The sequence below is a fragment of the Musa acuminata genome, chromosome BXJ1-8 (genome assembly GCF_036884655.1).
Source record: "Musa acuminata AAA Group cultivar baxijiao chromosome BXJ1-8, Cavendish_Baxijiao_AAA, whole genome shotgun sequence".
Taxonomy (NCBI): Eukaryota; Viridiplantae; Streptophyta; class Magnoliopsida; order Zingiberales; family Musaceae; genus Musa; species Musa acuminata.
In genome coordinates, this window is record NC_088334.1 from 2,935,671 (window position 1) to 2,953,871 (window position 18,201).

Below are 18,201 nucleotides of genomic sequence, written 5' to 3' on the forward strand. Positions count from 1 at the left end.
CTGAAACCGATACTGCCTTGGTTTCCTTTCTACTATAGGAGTTGTCCACCTCATCGTCTTCACCAATCACATCATTGTCAAGATGTTGGTTAGGGTTTTTGGCATGCTGTGGTTCCATGAGCCTTGTATTTTGGCATGCTGTGGTTCCATGAGCCTTGTATTTTGGCATGCTGTGGTTCCATGAGCCTTGTATTATATGCATCCACCAAACCAAAAACAGACGAAACTGTCATGCGTATCAAAAAGAATTTAAACAGTGTTATTCCAGGAGTAATCACGATATAAATATAAAATTAAAGGCTGTGCTTTAGAGATGGCATGAGGCAGAATCAAAAACCAAGTCCATTAAATTAAACAGGCAGGCAGCAGAATCAATGATTTGATTCACCAAATACAGAGCAACAAGGATTTTGGTCGTCCGTAAATTGAGCATTAGGTAACCCAAAAAACCAAATATGTATCAAATACAATTAATACAAATGTTTGCACCCCGCAAGAAGATGAGAATGGTGAAGCTAGCTTTCAAGTAATCGGCCTTTGGCACATCCTTGAATGCTCCAAAGCACCGTCTTGTTGTCACCAGCATGTCGTCTTCTTCAAAAAATATGAACGATGTCATAAGCAAATCTGGATGTGTCAAGGTTGAACTTCACAAAGTCGAGGACAGCAGTGCACATGATATGTCGGTATCTCCAAGTAAGCTTGTAATTTGGTAGCAGAACAAGAAACACAAGATAAAATGTTATGTGTAGTCCAGGTAAATAATTTTTTGATAAGAGCCAAAAAGTTTCCGTAAACAAATTACAGGGTGGAAGCAAACTTCAGGTTGGACTAATGAATATTATCACATGGTTGAAAAAGCAAACGTCAAAACGTTTGTCTAATTCAGAATCACAACATACATGATTTGGCTAAGAGATTCATTTGCATCTCCATATATGATGGCAAACCCAAAAAGCTGCAGTAAGTATTTACTCTGGAAGGTTAAGCTTGTGCAATTACCTACATGTTGTTCCCCTTCAAACTCAAATATTATCCTTTGATTAGTTTACATCTTGAATTTTCAAGGCCAGTTGACACCAGATCAATAGAAGTGATGATGCTAAGTGCCCATGAATAATCGATTTATCATCAAAACAGGTGTCTTGTGCATCAGTGGCATGCTAGAGAGAGATGGAGTTACATGACAAAAGGAAATATGGCGTAAAACTGAAGCACGCATGTTTATTGTTTGTTCACATAAATGATGTCCAGAATAAGATAATGACAGTAAGATATGCAATAGCAGGCACCAAATTTTCAGAAAAGATTGCCAATTTTTAAATGCACTAGAAACAGTTTACTACAAACTTTTTACGGACCAGAGGATACGTCCAGAACAGCACGAAAGACTGCAAATACATTTAGAACATATATGTTAGTAAAACACCACAATACTGAAGAGGGAGAATACAAAAAGAACAGATATTAAGACATGGCAAGCAAATTGAAATTGGGAGAAAAATAAAGCATGTGCAAATAACAATTTAGAAGCATGAAAACTCTTAGAATCTAATACCAGAACCATTACCTAGACAACAAAAGGTTGCATGCTAAACAAAATCGAAAAACAGCAATCTGAGACTTAGTCTAAACTTTCAACTACGCTAGTATCAACTTAGGCCAGTCTGAAATTTAGTCTAAACTTCGGCTAGGCAAGCAATCTCAACAACTTAGGCTAGCCTGAGACTTGGTCTAAACTCTCGACCAGGCAAGCAATCTCATCAACGTAGGTTAGACTGAGAGTTAGTCTATACTATCGACCAGGTGAGCAATCTCATCAACTTGGGCTAGCCTGGCCAGGTCATGACAGTTGAGGCTTATTTACAGATGATGTCACTGAAACCTCCTTATGACTCTTGAGTCAGCTGTCTTCTCTATCCTAGGTCAGGCTGGGAGGACAAAGAAAAAGAAAGACAACCATGACTAACTAAATAGGTGCCATATGTTTGAGATTTAGACTTGTAACATGTCAAGAGATGGACTTGGTATATTTCTATTTTTCCTGTCAATTATGACAAGCATCGGGACATCACTTCCTTGCTACTACAACTTTACCATTCCCTTTTTCGATGGACACCATCCTTCCACTATGCTGGCAACCTAGAGTTAGTATTCAACTCTCCCACCCTTGCCCTTCATCCCGTGCCCACCAGTGGAAGAAAGATGCCTTTGCTTGCTATGCTCATGGTAGGGCATTACCACCTTACCAAGTCCAGACATCAATGCTTATTTACAACATCAGTCATATTAAAATATAATTGCTTTCCAACTTGCATAGTAGGCCCTTGGTTGAAACCTCTAGTGAAGGCAGGTAGGACACCACAAGGATCATATACGATGGATGACTAAGACTTTGTAGTAACAGCTTATTGTTATCCTATGATTATGCGATGTTGCAAGCAAATTTTAAGAATTTATATTCAGCTTTCATTTTAATGTCTAATTTTGCACTCTTTTGTTTATCTATTGCTTTCTGCCGTTTCATACAATGAAGTAAGTAACCACTAACTTTTGCTGAAATTCTGGAAAACCATTTTTCGGAGTTGTTGGTTTTCTTATCATACAAACATCAGAAAACAAATTTTACAAGGGAAAAGAGTTTTGCCTTCCATGACATGAATTCAAAAACACACTAAGCAAAACAAAGCTTGTAGCAGCATCTCATGACTGGTAATGTGTAGCGTGTACCACAATATATTATAAATCTTGGTGGAGCAAACATATGTGGTTAATGATTTTTTTGTTAACAACAAAAGTATATCACGGTAAATTGTATTAAGGACCTTTTTCTCATAAATTTAGAAGAGCTGTTTTAGTACATCATGGTCCAGAAACAGATTCACAGCCAAACAGGAGTTAAGTTCTTACATGGGCATTAATTTGTAAAGCTTGAAGTCCCTAATTTTCCAAACTCAAAGGTAACATGGAATTGGCACCACTAACATATTGAGTCAAGAGTAAAAGCCACCATATACCTTGTTGACCTCTATGGTACTTCAGATATTACTAACTGGATACATTCATGTCATGAGGCCCAATAGATGATCTTTTGGAGCAAAAGACATGTCTACCATTAAGATGTCAGACTCAAACTTGGATGTAATTTTAAAACTCACAATGAAACAAAATACCTAGCTTGGGGCAACAAACGGTTCACATATTCTAATAGCTATTAAGAGCAAGAAATTAGAAAAGAAGGAAACACTAAGACTAATGACATTTTATAGAAGCATACCATGAGGCCACCAAAAATCCCATCAAGAAAAATCCTGTTCCAAGAATCGAAGTATGTACAGACAGAAAATTTTGCTTGAGCTGCAAGACTGAAAGAAGCAGCTGCCATCACTAAGAAATAAAAGATGAAGCATGTGAAGCCCGTAAATCCCCATATTCCAGCAATCACTCCACCAATGATAGACAAGAAGGTTCGACTGCAGAAGAAATGTAAAAGAGCTCAGTCCACTAATTATCTTATTGCATGGTGAACAATACGGTGCACAAAGCAAACTGCATCTAGACTTGCATCAGGACAAAATAGATTTTCTCCTTTGCCATCGCCAAAGGCGCTCGTTGGCAGGTTTTATGTGCATTGGCAATATGTTCAAATAGACAACATGGCCAAAGTAAAAGAAACCAAACGAATAATTTTGTAGAATTTGCACTTGAGACAGCCAGGCTTTCAGTCATCAGTCTGCTTCAAAAGTTTCTAGTCGTTCAAACACCACATATTAATGATAAAAACATATCAGTACAGTAAGACACTCCTTACATCTACTTCTTCTACAAGTTTTGCTGATTAATTTTTCTTTTTTACGTTCACAAACAATTGGAAGCTGCATAGTATCTACTAATTATGCACAACTTCTCAAGAAACCCGATCTAAAGGTTTGCCATCACATTCATGAATTTTCTACCACCGTTCGGGACACAGCTCCAATTTTGACACCACAGCCTACGTCGCTGACTTCTACTACGGCGCAAGAAAGCACAAAGAATGCCGAATAATTAAGGGGAAAAAGAACAAACATCTGGCGCTCATACAAAGCATCAGGACGAAAACAACACTCCATTGCATTTCAGCAATGGAGCAAGCATTCGGTCTTCCGAAGACCCGGAGGATCCACGGGAGCAAGCATGGCCGCGAAGGGATTCGAGAGGGTCACCTGTAATAGATGGACTTAATGTTGCTCTGGAGGTTTTCGGCGTTAAAGATGGGCAGATCACCCTCCGCACCCCCCGAAGCTCCCCGATCTCCTTCCCACACCATTGCCGCTCCTCTATTCACCTTCACCTATTCCTATTACTATCAACAGTAGATCAACACCAAACACGTCCCACAAAAACTAGGGTTTGGTAGTGGCGAGGAAAGGAGAGAGACTTTCCATCATTAAGCCCAAACAAGTCCGAATCGACTAAATCACCCTTTCCATCCTCCACGACATCGTTCGCCTCCCTCCATGCGTTCGATCAAGATCTAACGGTGTATACGAGAGAACTCACGGTGGTTGTAGCAACAAATACGTCCTAAGATTTCTTTCTTTTCCTCTCCCGCAGATCGTAGCCGAGCCGAGAGAGAGTGAGTGACGACTCTGTCGGATCGCTGGGCGGGCTCTGTGCCGTGACACACCGATTAGGTAAAGACTAAGCAGAAGCTTAGAGTTGCAGTTTCTATCGACGAAATGGAGATATTTGGAGAACACAGAGATATTGAAACGGGGATCGAAAGAAGCGAGGAAGCGACGATGAGTCCAAAGGAACTTAATTACCTAAAATAAAACTTTAATTAGAATAAAAATGAACTCGGAGAAGTGTGACAGAGATATATCTACTGATCGTGAAGAAAATAAATACAAATACGAAAAGACGGATGGTAGTATTAATTCCAGCTTAACTATTTTGATCAATTATTTGAATCAAATGAAGTTATTAGTTATACCCCCAACTAATTTCACATTGAAAGTTGACAAGATTGAGATTGACTTACAAATGTCCGATGAGTATACTACTATCAATAGAATTCATTGTTAAATTAGTTTATCGACTTAGGTCATGATAACCTTAACTTTCGCTTTCATTCATCCATTACCTTTAGTAACAATGCCTTGTAGAGGTATTAGAGTTGCATTATTTCCTATGGATATGTTAAATAGCAACGAGAGTTAGCTTTGAGTTGGTGAGTGGGGATTCTGAACAGTATTGAAACCATTTTGTTCTTTCTGTCTCTATTGCCGTTGGAACAGTAAAGCCAATTCTATCAAGTGCATTTGAGCTGATAGTGAAGACACAGTCCATGAGTTTGAGAATCATCATTTGCTTGAAGAAAGATCAGCTTCTTCTTCGCCCTCAACTGTATCATAAGTATTATTATATCATGAGAATGAGATTATGGATCATTTACTGTCGACATACTATCATGAGAATACTGTTCAAGACAGAGAATTACCTGAGACAGGTCTAATGTGACCATCATCCGATGCCATTACAGGTTGCCTGTTGTGCTTCCCTGACCTTACCATTTATTGTCGTACTCTCGATCCGTATGCATTCGGTAGCTCTCACAAGCAGGAGGTCATCACCCAACTGCTTTCACCAGCCACAGAACCACCGCTGCGGAAGTAATTGGAGGTCGTCCGTCCGTCCGTCCCAGGAAATTATGGGGAACGCTCTTCCTGGTATGATTCGTCTTCTCAGGTGACCCAACAATGACAACCGGATAAGGATATGCAGTGATTTCATCTTCGTCTTGCTGTTAACTGGTCACACACTATCCAACACTTGCCCTTTCGGATCAAAGCCTGACGATACAAGAAAGTAGCAATGGAATTCGATTCGGTTGACGTTGGTTTCTTTCTGGACCGTTCCTACTTTCCTCCATTATTTATGCGTCGCCGAAGAGAGGCATCGAAGGAGAAGGAAAGCAAAGCTAAAAAGGAAGAAGAGGTTTACAGAGACAGACCACCAACACAAGCAGCGTCTTCTACATCAGTGGGGGGACAAATGAGGTGGCAATTGGAACGTCAACATCCCCTTTGGTGGCATGGATGGAATGGAAAGACCAAGAAGACATATTCTTGTTCGCCACCCACACATACGCATGCCGAATGCTATACCATCCTCCCTCTCCACCATATCGCCATCGCCCTCGGAGAGGTACTGGTGGCGGAGAAGAAGATAAGAAGACCATGGCTTGCTTGGTTCATCGACCTCGGAAGCTTATGCAACTTTCGCTGCTGGGGTTCCTGCTGCTTCCCTTCTTGTTTCTGGTCGTGCTGAAGCCGCGGTTGGATCCTTCCTCCCTCCGTAAGTCTCCTGCACGCACATACGCTCCTCTTCAGCCGGCCTGAATCGAAGTTCTCACGGCCGCCGGCCATCTCGTCTCTCTGCTCGTAGTGAGTTTGCAGGTCTCCGTGAGATCGAGTATACGAATCGAAGTGGTCGAAGAGAAGACAAGCAGTTCAGATGAACATGGTAAGCGAGCTGTTTATGCTGTAGTATTTTAGGGTTCTTGTTAATCTCGAGTGCAACAAGAAATCCTTCTTTCTTTCTCCCTTAGCAAACTGTGGCACAGTATAATGGAGCTGAGATATGAGATTAGAAATCAGAGGTAGACGTAGAAACCAAACAAATACGATCACAGTAAACTAGTTGTAATATGCCAACCCTTCTTTTGGCTGCACCTCCGAAGAGAGAGAGAGAGAGAGAGAGAGAGAGAGAGAGAGAGTTGCATATGACTGCCCCACTGGTGGCGTGACCATTTCGGCCTCTGCTGGAATGTGACTGCATCCCAATCCATTCATCGGTTTATCTTCTTATTGAAGCTTCCGTTAAACCAAAATGAAGAGGACACATTAACGAAAGTGTCGAAAGGTCAACTCATGAACAGCTGAGTAAGATGCTCGAGCAATGGGAGGAGATTACGACGGCAGAGCAGCAGCCGTAATGAATGCGTATGGGGTCAAATTACCTATAAAATAGTAATTTATCAAAAAAATAAAAATTAATATATTTTTAAATCTGTTCATAAGAGATTTTGATTTCCGTTTCAAAAATAATGATCATGCAAATCAATATTTCAATAAGAAATATATTGTGAAGTGAGCTATGTGTGAGTAGCAATCAACATCTTATCCTATACTCTTCATAGCACACTAAATCGCTGCAATTACTTGTTCTCTCTGTCTTACTTGCAGATGATAAAATGATGGACATGCCAAATGCTTTAGAATCACAACCGGAAGAGAAGAAATCAGTAACATGTCAGTCCTTTCTTTCCCTTTTCTTCGGCCTTCAATTTTGATGTCTTACCTCCAATCGCACGCAGACGCAGCAGAAATGGTGCAACCTCTTCATCCTCCTCCTCCTCCTCCCCCCCTTCAGCAAAATCACAATGAGACAGAAATAGGTAATTGATTTCTTGGTCAATCTACAGTGCAATTTCCGAGAAATCATTGTTTCGATTGCTGCAGTGATTCGAATACCAAATGCCACCAAAGTTGAGGATGAAGCCACACGTTACTCTGCGGCTGGTAAGTCCGGAATCCCACTTGCACACTGTGCTCAAGATTCTGACTTCTTCTTCTTCCCTGAAGCGCAGCAGTTCTCAGCAGCAAGATTTGGTGCGACTTCTCTCAGCGCCGATCGGACACCTGCACCCTGCATGGTGACGTGAGGGTGCTCGGCTCCTCCGTTCTCTTGGTGAAGACGTCCGTCGATGCCTCGTCGGAGGAGACGACATGGCGGATCAAGCCATACGCTCGGAAGTGGGAAGCGCCCGTCATGGAACTCATCAGGGAGCTGCCCATCAGGGTTGCTTCGGAAGCCTCGGAGACCCCGAACTGCACCGCTCGTCACGCCGTCCCTGCCGTCGTCTTCTCCACAGGTGGATTCTCGGGGAAGAACTTCTTCCACGACTTCAGCGACGTCCTCATCCCTCTCTTCATCACGTCTCGCCGATACCACGGCGAGGTCCAGTTCCTGGTGACCAACTTCAATCCTCGTTGGATCAACCGGTACGAGGCCATACTGAAGCGGCTGTCGAACTACGAGGTCGTCGATATGGACCGAGACGACCGGGTGCGTTGCTTTCGGAACGCTCACGTTGGGCTGATGAGTCACAGCGAGCTCGTCATCGACCCTGCCAAAGCCCCAAACAACTACTCCATGGCCGACTTCAGAGAGCTCCTGAGGTCCTGCTTCTCTTTGAGGAGGAAGTCGGTGAGGGTGGGCGGCAGCAGCAAGCCGAGGCTTCTGCTCATGCTTCGCAAGGGGTCGCGGTCGTTGACCAACAAAAGGGAGGTCGTGTCGGTGGCTCGAAGGTCGGGTTACAGAGTCGTGGTCGCCGGGCCGGAGCAGACGAAGAACTTGTCGCGGTTCGCGGCGGTCGTCAACTCCTGCGACGTGATGGTGGGGGTTCACGGGGCGGGGCTGACCAACATGATCTTCCTGCCGGCAAACGCGACGCTGATCCAGATAATCCCATGGGGCGGGCTGAGGTACGCCTGCAACCATGACTACGGGGATCCCACCGCGGCCATGGGCATCAGGTACTCGGAGTACGAGGTGAGGCAGGAAGAGAGCTCGCTGGTGAAGCAGTATCCGAGAGACCATCCGGTGTTCACGGACCCTCAGTCGATACACAGGCAAGGTTGGAACGCTCTGTGGGCCGTCTTCCTCGACAGGCAGAGCATAAAGCTGGACGTAAGAAGGTTTAGGGGCGTACTGCAGGAAACGATTCGGTCCCTCCCGCGTTAGAAGAAGATTGGCTTCGATTCGTGATTCGTTGGGGTGTGGTGATGCGTAGACAAACTGTACCAACAATTACTTTCAGGAATATTATGCTACAAGCGGTGAATATGAAGTACGACATACTCTTTTATCATTTATATTTCTCCCAAAACATATTTTGATCGATCACGTGCCGAATACAATTTATTTTGAGAGAATACCACGTGATGAACACATGGACGATATACTCTTTATCATTTATATTTCTCCCAAAATATATTTTAATCTCAAATATGAAGTACGGCATCTAATTCATTTAACATATCAAAACTTATATATTTTTTATTGATTGAAAGTCTAAAGACAAAAAGCATAAGATGATAATTACCTCTTTCGTAATAGGATAATTTCGGTAACGTGTGCTCCAACCCTCTGATCTCCGGCCAGGTCATCATTAATCTGGTATCAGAAAACAAGGAATTCAAAAGAAAGGAAAATATCCATCATCAACGAATAAAAACACAATCTTAAAGGAGGGCCCATCCGTTACTGCGACCAAATCAGCACCACAGAACGCGAGCGGTATCAAAGCCGTGGCAGGCCACATTGCCACGTATGAATGTGGAAACCGAGCACAGAGCATCAAGCGACCAATCAGAGACGGCTTCTTATCCGATCATCTTATCCGCCCACCCTCGTTATACCTTCACCCCTCCCTTCCAAGGAGGAGGACGCTAAGCCACCAACCAGAACAAGTAGCAGCGGAACAGGGCAAGTGCAGGGACGCAGAGAAGAATGGCAGCATCTCTTCAAGCGGCCGCCACTCTCATGCAGCCATCCAAGGTTGGCGTCGCCAGCCGAAGCATCGGAGGGCAGCAGTTGAGGTCCGGTTCTCACCTCTCCAGGGCGTTCGGGTTCGAGCCGACCACCGCTAGGCTCACCTGCTCCCTCCAGTCGGACCTCCGTGATTTGGCCCACAAGTGCTCCGATGCTGCCAAGCTCGCCGGTTTCGCGTTGGCCACCTCCGCCCTCGTCGTTGCGGTAAAAGCTTCTTCTTCTTGTCCTTCTGCTTCCTTTTCCCTTCCTTGTCCAACCTTTTGTTCTTCTTGAAAGGGAGCGAGCGCAGAGGGAGTGCCCAAGAGGCTGACGTACGACGAGATCCAGAGCAAGACGTACATGGAGGTGAAGGGCACGGGCACGGCCAACCAGTGCCCAACCATCGACGGCGGCGTCGACTCCTTCGCCTTCAAGCCCGGAAAGTACAACGCCAAGAAGTTCTGCCTGGAGCCCACCTCCTTCACCGTCAAAGCCGAGGGGGTGAGCAAGAACGCCCCGGCCGAGTTCCAGAGGACGAAGCTGATGACCCGCCTCACCTACACCCTCGACGAGATCGAGGGCCCCTTCGAGGTCTCCCCCGACGGCGCCATCAAGTTCGAGGAGAAGGACGGCATCGACTACGCCGCGGTCACCGTCCAGCTCCCCGGGGGGGAGCGCGTGCCCTTCCTCTTCACCATCAAGCAGCTGGTGGCCTCGGGCAAGCCCGAGAGCTTCAGCGGCAAGTTCCTGGTGCCCAGCTACCGCGGCTCCTCCTTCCTGGACCCCAAGGGCCGGGGAGGCTCCACCGGGTACGACAACGCCGTGGCTCTGCCGGCCGGAGGCAGGGGAGACGAGGAGGAGCTGAGCAAGGAGAACATCAAGAACACCTCGTCGTCCACCGGGTCTATCACGCTGAGCGTGACCAAGAGCAAGCCCGAGACCGGAGAGGTGATCGGCGTGTTCGAGAGCCTGCAGCCATCGGACACCGACCTGGGCGCCAAGACTCCCAAGGATGTGAAGATCCAAGGCATCTGGTATGCTCAACTGGAACAGTAGTCGTCATCGTACGTTCCCCCCCAAGGCGTTGTCCCTTCGTCTTCATCTTCTTCTTGGCTTTTTCGCCTCTGTATCATTCCCGAACAACCGAGCGGACATGCATATGGCATTGCAACACTTAATTGGCTCTCCAATGGCAATGGCTTTTGTGTTCAAAAGTGCCTTCATTCTTGCAATGCTCCAGGAAGTGATCATGCTGCTGAAAACTAAATGGTGAAACAAACAAAAATGGAGGAGAATCACGAGTAAAGACTGTCAGTGCTGTAGAAACATGAAGGAACAATGATGTGAGCACATCCCTACACCAACACCTGTAGAAATTACTGTAGAACACAACCTAAGAGCCAAACTTGGCCCAAGTTCTATCGGCTCCCAAACTCATAACCAACCTAGAGAACCACTATTGAATCGAAGAGTCAATTATATGTTAGCCAGATGATTACTCCTTGAATCAGCAAACGATCTACAGATGACAAAGCACACGCACCATTCACTGCTTGGAGTGTCTGATGGATGGAGGATCATCATCGGCATGATTTTGAGGTGAAGGTGCGGCAGGTGGCTGCTGTTGCTGCCCACCATTTTCGCTAATATTGTCACCCGAGGCTTGTCAGCCAAGACATGCCGCTGAACCGTGTCGATCAAAACCCGAGGCTTGCTGTTGCTGCTCATCTTTGTTCGATCCGGTGGATCTGCCTGAAAGTAAAACAAGAATATGTCACTTGAAATCATGTGAACAAACCATTTTTACATCACAGCACAGATTTCTCTAAAATAGCCTGGAAAACACAGCGGTAATTCCCAATGACTATGATGATGAGCAGCAAATTGAAAATTACATAGTCCAGGATAAAGCAAGCTAAAGAGATCTGTAAAACACAGAAAAGGAAATAAAATAGATTAAGGCTGCAGCAAATTGTTAAAAGTAATCCTTTATTCAATTGGGATTCTGAATTCTCAAAATTACTCTTCAATTTCCAATCCTACCTGCAGCAACTCAACTCAACCCATTACAAAATCAACTTGGAATGAATAATACTTGACCACCGGCTTTGGATCTTGTTTAATGTCTACGTCAAAGTGTGACAATGTGATGAAGGAAACGACACATAGGTCCATAAATGTCCAAGCAGAACTGTGTTGCTGGAACAAGTAATATATTGCAAAACACTTGCTCATACAAGTAACATGTGACCCAAAAATACAGTAAACAACAAAAGTTTTGCCACCAAGTTCAAATGTAGACACATTCACAAAATATTGCAGCTTTTAGTTTTAATCAGTGCAGGCTCTACTTTCTTGCAAAAGCATCAGAAACATCATTCAAGATGCTGCCTCTATCGGTGAGGGCCATATAAGCCTTCACAACAAACAGCTCTAGTTGTAGGAAATAGTAGATAATTTTGTGCAAACAAACTTCATTTAATTGCCACTGAGAATTCAAAATTCTATTGAAAGTTGAAATTATAGTAAACAAGAAATTTTTTACCTCATAGTTCATCTGCAAACCGATTCATAAAATAAAATGCAGCTTCTTGGTTTTGGTCTGTCAATGCCTCACTTTCTTCCAAAAGCTTCAAAAATAGAATTTATGGTACTGCCTGATCAATTGACTTGCAGTGAGGGGCGTACGACCTATCACAACAAGCACTAGTTCTAAGAAACAGTCTCGATAATTTCAAGCCATCAAATTTAATTTTCTCGCTATTGGGAATTTAAACTTGTAGAACACAATATAAATCTGGTGCGGAAGTCTCCTATAAATCAGATACTTTCAACATTCTCCTCGTCCTCTTCTCCTGTGGTATAGCATTCAACTTCAACATAGTTATTCATGTTCCTCATGGGAATTTAAACTTGTAGAACACAATTTTAATCTAGTGTGGAAGTCTCCTATAAATCAGATTACTTTCAGCATCCTCATTCTCTTCTCCTGTGGTTACTATATGCTGAATCCAATCTTGGTTACTATATATAATGATCGAATCCTTCACAATAAATAAAAGGAAAAAGTAACAGATTGAATTTGGGACTTATCCTACATAAATCGATTTCACTTGATATAATTGTCCAAACTCTTGTTTTGGTCGCCATCATCTTAGATCCTATTGAGTCACTGAAAGATGCATGATGTGCTTATGCACATATATGGATATTTATATTGTTCTCCTGTGATCCATTGATTTATGTAATTTGTATGATGTTTCTATTTCTATTCCAGATTTTTCTTACTTAGCAATGTTGATGTTGCTGAGATGTATTGTTTAAATATTTAAAAGCCACAAGATCATAACAAGCATCAAGGTAGAAGAAACAACAAACTAGTTCAGTATATTTACAAATGATGGAAACAATATTGCATTTCCTCTTAGCGGTTGGTTTAATGTAATTATGACTTTGAAGTTGAGAATTGTAAAGGTTGATGCTTGCTTGCTAGGCCATGGCACTGCTTTTAGAATTGTTGGCACATTTTGAGTATTTCTCATGTTGGTAAGCCACTTAGGGTTTGACACTTCCCATCTTGCCTTCAAAAGTTGCATCAGAAACTAGAGCTAAAACTAGACGAACAACAACGTCGCTAACAGGTCACTGTGACATACATCCAAGTCACCGTAATCCTGTTTTATGTGAAGATCTGTCAAAAAATCCTAAATACCTTTCTCATCGATTCCACAAAAACACAAAAAGAGAAAAGAATACAAAGGAGAAGGAGCAGTTCGATAGCCAAACCACGACACACGGCCACAGTACGGCACCAACATAGTGAGAACTTTCAAGAAAACCACATTAGAGTTGGGATTTCTTTTCGCTAATCCAGAAATTTTCGGTTAAGAGGCATACCATCATCCGTGGGAAACCCGACCAATCGCAAGGCCACCGCCCACTGGTCGCGCGCAAAACCCTAGAAATCGAGGACCACCCTCAGATTCCCTTCTTTCATACTCCTGATGGAACCCTAATAGCGACCGAATCAAAGCAGAGTCTGTGGCCCTTCTTCGCCCACCGAAATTGAAATGGTCTCAAAGACTCCGCGCCTCGCATGAACATTACGTGTGTCATCTTTCTTCTTTATGATCTCACCGTTTATCAATGACCGACCGTGTCACAATCAACGGTTTATAGCATTTTAATTATTATTATTGCAAAGTCCGGGCGGGGACGCTCAAATTGTTTCCGGATCGATTTGAACCGAGTCGGGTACAGTGCAAAATCGGGCCCACCTTTTAACCAGGGTCCACATATCATTCCACAACTAGTAGGTGGTGGGGGCAAATATTGCACTGAAAGAAATCTAGCCCAAGCAGTTTTAGCATAAGAAGGATAAGCAGTCTCACAAGAAGCTCATATAAAAATCACCTTTGCATAACAAATATGAGGATCGCAAGGCAAGTGTAAAGAATGAATAAGGTTGCAATCATAATGCAGTTATCAATTCAATGCATGACATCTACTTCCAGATAAGATAAATTTCAAATAAGTAGAAACTAATGTAGGTTTCAGAAATCCAGCACCATTCAAGTAAAATTGGACAGAACTGTGGAGTATGAAACTGGGCACTAAGTACAGATTGGCATCGACAAACTTTGTATGTTCAGCTTATTTCTCCACAGACGAGATTCCGAGAGGCTTGGCTACCATCGACTTCGCTTGTTTGCGTGACTCGTTGCCATCAGGAATCAAGAATCATCCAGCACTCTAACAAAAAATTCAGCACCTAGCAATCCACAATGCATACAATTGCAATCGGGATTCCAGTTGGCAATATTTGTTATCGTAGGGTAACAACTGTGCCAGAACTACTCGGACACGAGATTCAGTTATCCTAAAGCTTCAGCCGAGGAAGAATCCACAAGAGCTTTTGCCTGCACAACATAAAGACATAACCAGTTGACCAAGGGGGAAAATGCAATATTTACTCAACCCAATGAATCCAACTAAACAGCTAGAAAGCATTCTTCACTTTTAGATGTTAAGGATCTGGAAGCCTAAATTCAAGAAGTGCAAAAAACAAAAAAAAAACGACGCTACCAAGGTGGATACCATAAAGACATACCCATAAACTAAACAGCAGCCTTGCTCAGATCCTGATGATCAGCAATTACATTTTGATTTTTGCTGTGAAGGTACAACTCATACGTCAGGTAAAGAGAAGAAGATGACCGAATAATAACTCGAGGCTCGCTAAGAAGTTTTACAAGCATCAAGTCCCTCTACGTGCCTTACCAATGCACCTGACACATCACAGATGTCGAAGGTTGACAGCACAAACAATATATTAACTTCGAATAACAAGCCAAATATCAGATTACCATTAGCAAGGAAGTCTAGCATCAAATGGGGCGTATTGTAACTGAAGTATATCCAAGGCAATCTCAGTACAACTTCATCAGATGACAGCAACCAGGGAAAATCCTTTACTTTATCATCTACAAGAATTGTTCTTCTAACAAGGACTCTCTTCGAGAGAGATAAATGCCTCTAAAGTTTAAACCTAAATTGGACCAGAGTCTAGAAAACCAGCACCATACTCAAATTCCGTACAACTTGGGTGACAATAGGCCACAACCTAAATTCAGCATAAAACAAATGGGAAAATCAGGATCAAAGTAGTTGGGAATTTTAGAAATGAGAAAATCAAGAAATGGAACTCAATAGTAAGCCAGCCAAATGGTACACAATAATTTATCTATATAACATATATTTATAACATACAACCGTATCCAACATTCATATTACAATAATTAACACTAATTTCACAAACCATCTAACGTCAATTCCCAACCCATAATTTAACCAGGTAAGAAATTGTATGACATGAAGACTTAGTAAAGCTTTAAGTTTGCTTAGTTTTAGGCTCCATGATGCTAGGTATAGATTTGATCAACCAGCATTACAGGAAAGCAAATTGAAACAATAGATCTTTATGGCAAGCGATAAGAATACTTGACACATATTTATGGCAAGCAATCCCTACGAAGGTCCAAAGGTAATCCGTAAGCAAACATGGATACTTCTGGAACCTGTTGTGCACTCACCTAATATGGAGTTTCAAAGTACCAAACATACTTGACAAGTGACACACACACACACACACACACACACGATCAACAATGCACACTTCATGCCGCAGCTATTCCTCCAACTAAAATTAAAAACAGATTAGAAGCTCAACTCAAGTGATAATTCAGTTAAACCACAAAAAAGTGCTTTATTGTCTTTAACTCCGACTAACTTAAAGACATTGGATGAAGGTAGGAATAGTGTTACTAAAAAATACTGGTACAAACCAAAAGTAGCTCATCTTCGCTGAGACCTACATGCAATCTGATTCATCATCCTGTGAACTGCAAAATAAGGGGAGATCCCGATGCATTAAACACCTAAGATTATCTTTATTATTTAAAATTATGATAGGGAGGCATACCAGAGGCTGGCAAAGGAAATCCACATTCCAGATCCGATGCAATCTTTATATCATTCACAGCCCAAGCTTACCATCAAGCTTTTTCTTCAAGACATCCATCACCGCCCCAAAACTAGCCTTCACACTTACAGGCGGGTTTGAATACCGGCAATCCATATTAGCTATTTCATTTGAATGGTAGGCGACCTTGGACTGCGTGAACTTGAGCCCATGAGCGGTGCTGACCACTATGGTCCGGTCATTGGTGCCAATCACCCCCCTTTCCCTCAGCTTGAATAATGCAGCGAGTGCAACCCCTGTGTGTGGGCAAGCAAACATGCCTGTCCGGTCAGCAAGAGACATGGCGTCCATCAGCTCCTCCTCGGTGGCCTCCTCAACGATTCCATCGGTTGCCTTTAATGCAAAAACGGCACGGTCGATTGAGACAGGGTCACCGATTTGAATGGCAGAGGCGAACGTGTCTGCAGCAATCACCGGCTTGAAGTCAGCCCAACCTGACTTGTAATGCAGGTAGAGAGGGTTGGCGTTGGCCGCCTGCGCACATACAAGGCGCGGCATGCGGTCAACAAGCTCGAGCTCACGGCACATCTCAAACCCCTTGTAGAAGGCGTAGATGTTGCCGAGGTTGCCGCCGGGAACGATGACCCAGTCGGGCACCTCCCAGTCGAACTGCTGAAGGATCTCGATGGCAGCGGTCTTCTGGCCCTCGAGGCGGAGGGAGTTGAGGGAATTGGCGAGGTAGATGGGAAGCTCGGCGGTGACCTCGCGGATGAGGCGCATGCAGCCGTCGAAGTCAGTGTCGATGGAGAGTACGGTGGCACCGTTGGCGATGGGCTGGACGAGCTGGGCAAGGGAGATGCGGTCGGCGGGGAGGAACACGATGGCGGGGATACCGGCGGCTGCGCAGTAGGCGGATAGGGCGGCAGAGGTGTCCCCCGTGGAAGCGCAGCCGACGCCAGCGATCGGGCGGTTGAGGGGGTTGCGGCGGAGGCGGTTGACCTGGCTGACGAGGACGGTCATGCCCAGGTCCTTGAAAGAGCCGGTATGCGAGATGCCGCAGTGCTTGACCCAAAGGTCGGGCATGCCACCAAGGTGATCGCGGCCAAGGCGCTCCGCCCAGAAGAGGTTGGAGTTGCCCTCGAAGAGGGAGACGATGTGGTCTGGGTCAATCTCCGGGAGCACGAACTCCTTCTTGGACCAGACGCCGGAGCCGTAAGGCCAGGTAGTGCGGCCGACGCGGGAATCGAACAGGTCGCGCCAATAGGAGCCCGGGAAGCGCTTTAGAGCCGTCATGTCGTGGCGGACGTCCAGGAGGCCGCCGGACCGGCCACGATACACGACGTCATCCAGCGAGTATGTCTCGGCGGTGTCAGCGGGAGCATTGAAGGGCACGTAGCACGCCGAGAATCCGCACGACCCGGTCGCCTCGTCACGCCGGCACGCCTCCTCGCGGATATTCTCCTCCGCCGGCCGCCTGGTCTTCAGCTGCGGATGGTTGCTGCCGCTAGACGACGCGGCAGTGGAAGAGCAGCAGATCCGGGCCGGGCGACGGTGGCGAAGGAGGAGGGAATCGGTAGGGTTCCAGAGGTGGGGGAAGGGGGAGCTTAGCTTCCCGATTCCTCTGTTGTTATGGTTCCTGTTGCGGAACGGGAGACGATCGAGACGATCGGACGAGGAAGACAAGGATAGAAAAGAGGAGACGGCAGAGGCCATGTCGATAGCAGCGGCGGGGCGGCGACGAGAGGAGAGGAGAGGAGAGGAGAGGAGGGTGCGATGGCGGCGGATGAGGGTTCGGACGCAGAGATTAGGGGCTTAAAATAGACGGAGGAGGGATTAAGCCGCTCGCCTTCTAAATAATGCTAATTAATTGTAGTCGACGGACCGGATCAAGTTTGAGCATCCCGATCGCGGATTCGAACTCACCATTCGCAATCGACTTATAATTTCCCGGTTCACGCCCGATCTGTGTTGGTTCGATATTGAATTCCGCAACTAATAATAATGCTTACAGACACTAATTATTGTGTCAAAAAGTCAATCACATGTCGTATTATTTTATATGAATCGAAGAGCCCGCCAATAATGTCCAAAATATCCAATATCGACATGTGGCACAAAGATCGTGACAAGAAGAGGAG

At 44.6% G+C, this 18,201-nt stretch overlaps 4 protein-coding genes and 1 long non-coding RNA gene across 10 annotated transcripts; 2 read left to right on the plus strand and 3 right to left on the minus strand.

Annotated features, from left to right (window-relative positions):
* Positions 1 to 319: 319 nt before the first annotated feature.
* LOC103993909 (uncharacterized) lies at positions 320 to 4,699 on the minus strand. Of its 2 annotated transcripts, none has more exons than XM_065194740.1 (4): positions 4,206 to 4,699; positions 3,278 to 3,473; positions 1,362 to 1,391; positions 320 to 701 (listed from the first exon to the last, which is right to left on the minus strand). In XM_065194740.1, exons 1-4 carry the CDS (start codon positions 4,307 to 4,309, stop codon positions 597 to 599), a joined length of 435 nt encoding a protein of 144 aa, XP_065050812.1. In that variant the 5' UTR covers positions 4,310 to 4,699; the 3' UTR covers positions 320 to 596. The 2 variants fall into 2 exon arrangements, with proteins under 2 accessions (XP_065050812.1, XP_009412423.2); XM_009414148.3 differs by having other exon boundaries at positions 320 to 627; positions 1,372 to 1,391; positions 4,206 to 4,672.
* Positions 4,700 to 6,040: 1,341 nt separating this feature from the next.
* Positions 6,041 to 8,920, plus strand: LOC135680662 (beta-1,2-xylosyltransferase XYXT1-like). Of its 2 annotated transcripts, none has more exons than XM_065194741.1 (6): positions 6,041 to 6,342; positions 6,433 to 6,510; positions 7,233 to 7,298; positions 7,364 to 7,444; positions 7,509 to 7,568; positions 7,637 to 8,920. In XM_065194741.1, exons 1-6 carry the CDS (start codon positions 6,084 to 6,086, stop codon positions 8,791 to 8,793), a joined length of 1,701 nt encoding a protein of 566 aa, XP_065050813.1. In that variant the 5' UTR covers positions 6,041 to 6,083; the 3' UTR covers positions 8,794 to 8,920. The 2 variants fall into 2 exon arrangements, with proteins under 2 accessions (XP_065050813.1, XP_065050814.1); XM_065194742.1 differs by having other exon boundaries at positions 7,640 to 8,920.
* Positions 8,921 to 9,493: 573 nt separating this feature from the next.
* On the plus strand, positions 9,494 to 10,755 carry LOC135680663 (oxygen-evolving enhancer protein 1, chloroplastic-like). Its single transcript, XM_065194743.1, has 2 exons — positions 9,494 to 9,807; positions 9,880 to 10,755. The coding sequence occupies exons 1-2, from the start codon at positions 9,562 to 9,564 to the stop codon at positions 10,636 to 10,638; spliced, it is 1,005 nt and encodes a 334-aa protein (XP_065050815.1). The 5' UTR covers positions 9,494 to 9,561; the 3' UTR covers positions 10,639 to 10,755.
* Positions 10,401 to 13,654, minus strand: LOC135680664 (uncharacterized). Its single transcript, XR_010515500.1, has 3 exons — positions 13,480 to 13,654; positions 12,128 to 12,273; positions 10,401 to 11,334 (listed from the first exon to the last, which is right to left on the minus strand). It is a non-coding gene; the product is annotated as an uncharacterized LOC135680664 (long non-coding RNA).
* Positions 13,655 to 14,031: 377 nt separating this feature from the next.
* On the minus strand, positions 14,032 to 17,874 carry LOC135680665 (threonine synthase, chloroplastic-like). 4 transcript variants are annotated; one of them, XM_065194746.1, is made up of 4 exons: positions 16,064 to 17,874; positions 15,927 to 15,983; positions 14,693 to 14,870; positions 14,032 to 14,501 (listed from the first exon to the last, which is right to left on the minus strand). In XM_065194746.1, the coding sequence occupies exon 1, from the start codon at positions 17,774 to 17,776 to the stop codon at positions 16,118 to 16,120; it is 1,659 nt and encodes a 552-aa protein (XP_065050818.1). In that variant the 5' UTR covers positions 17,777 to 17,874; the 3' UTR covers positions 14,032 to 14,501; positions 14,693 to 14,870; positions 15,927 to 15,983; positions 16,064 to 16,117. The 4 variants fall into 4 exon arrangements, with proteins under 4 accessions (XP_065050818.1, XP_065050817.1, XP_065050816.1 ...); XM_065194745.1 differs by having other exon boundaries at positions 14,693 to 15,205; XM_065194744.1 differs by having other exon boundaries at positions 14,091 to 14,501; positions 14,949 to 15,983.
* Between the last annotated feature and the right edge of the window lie 327 nt (positions 17,875 to 18,201).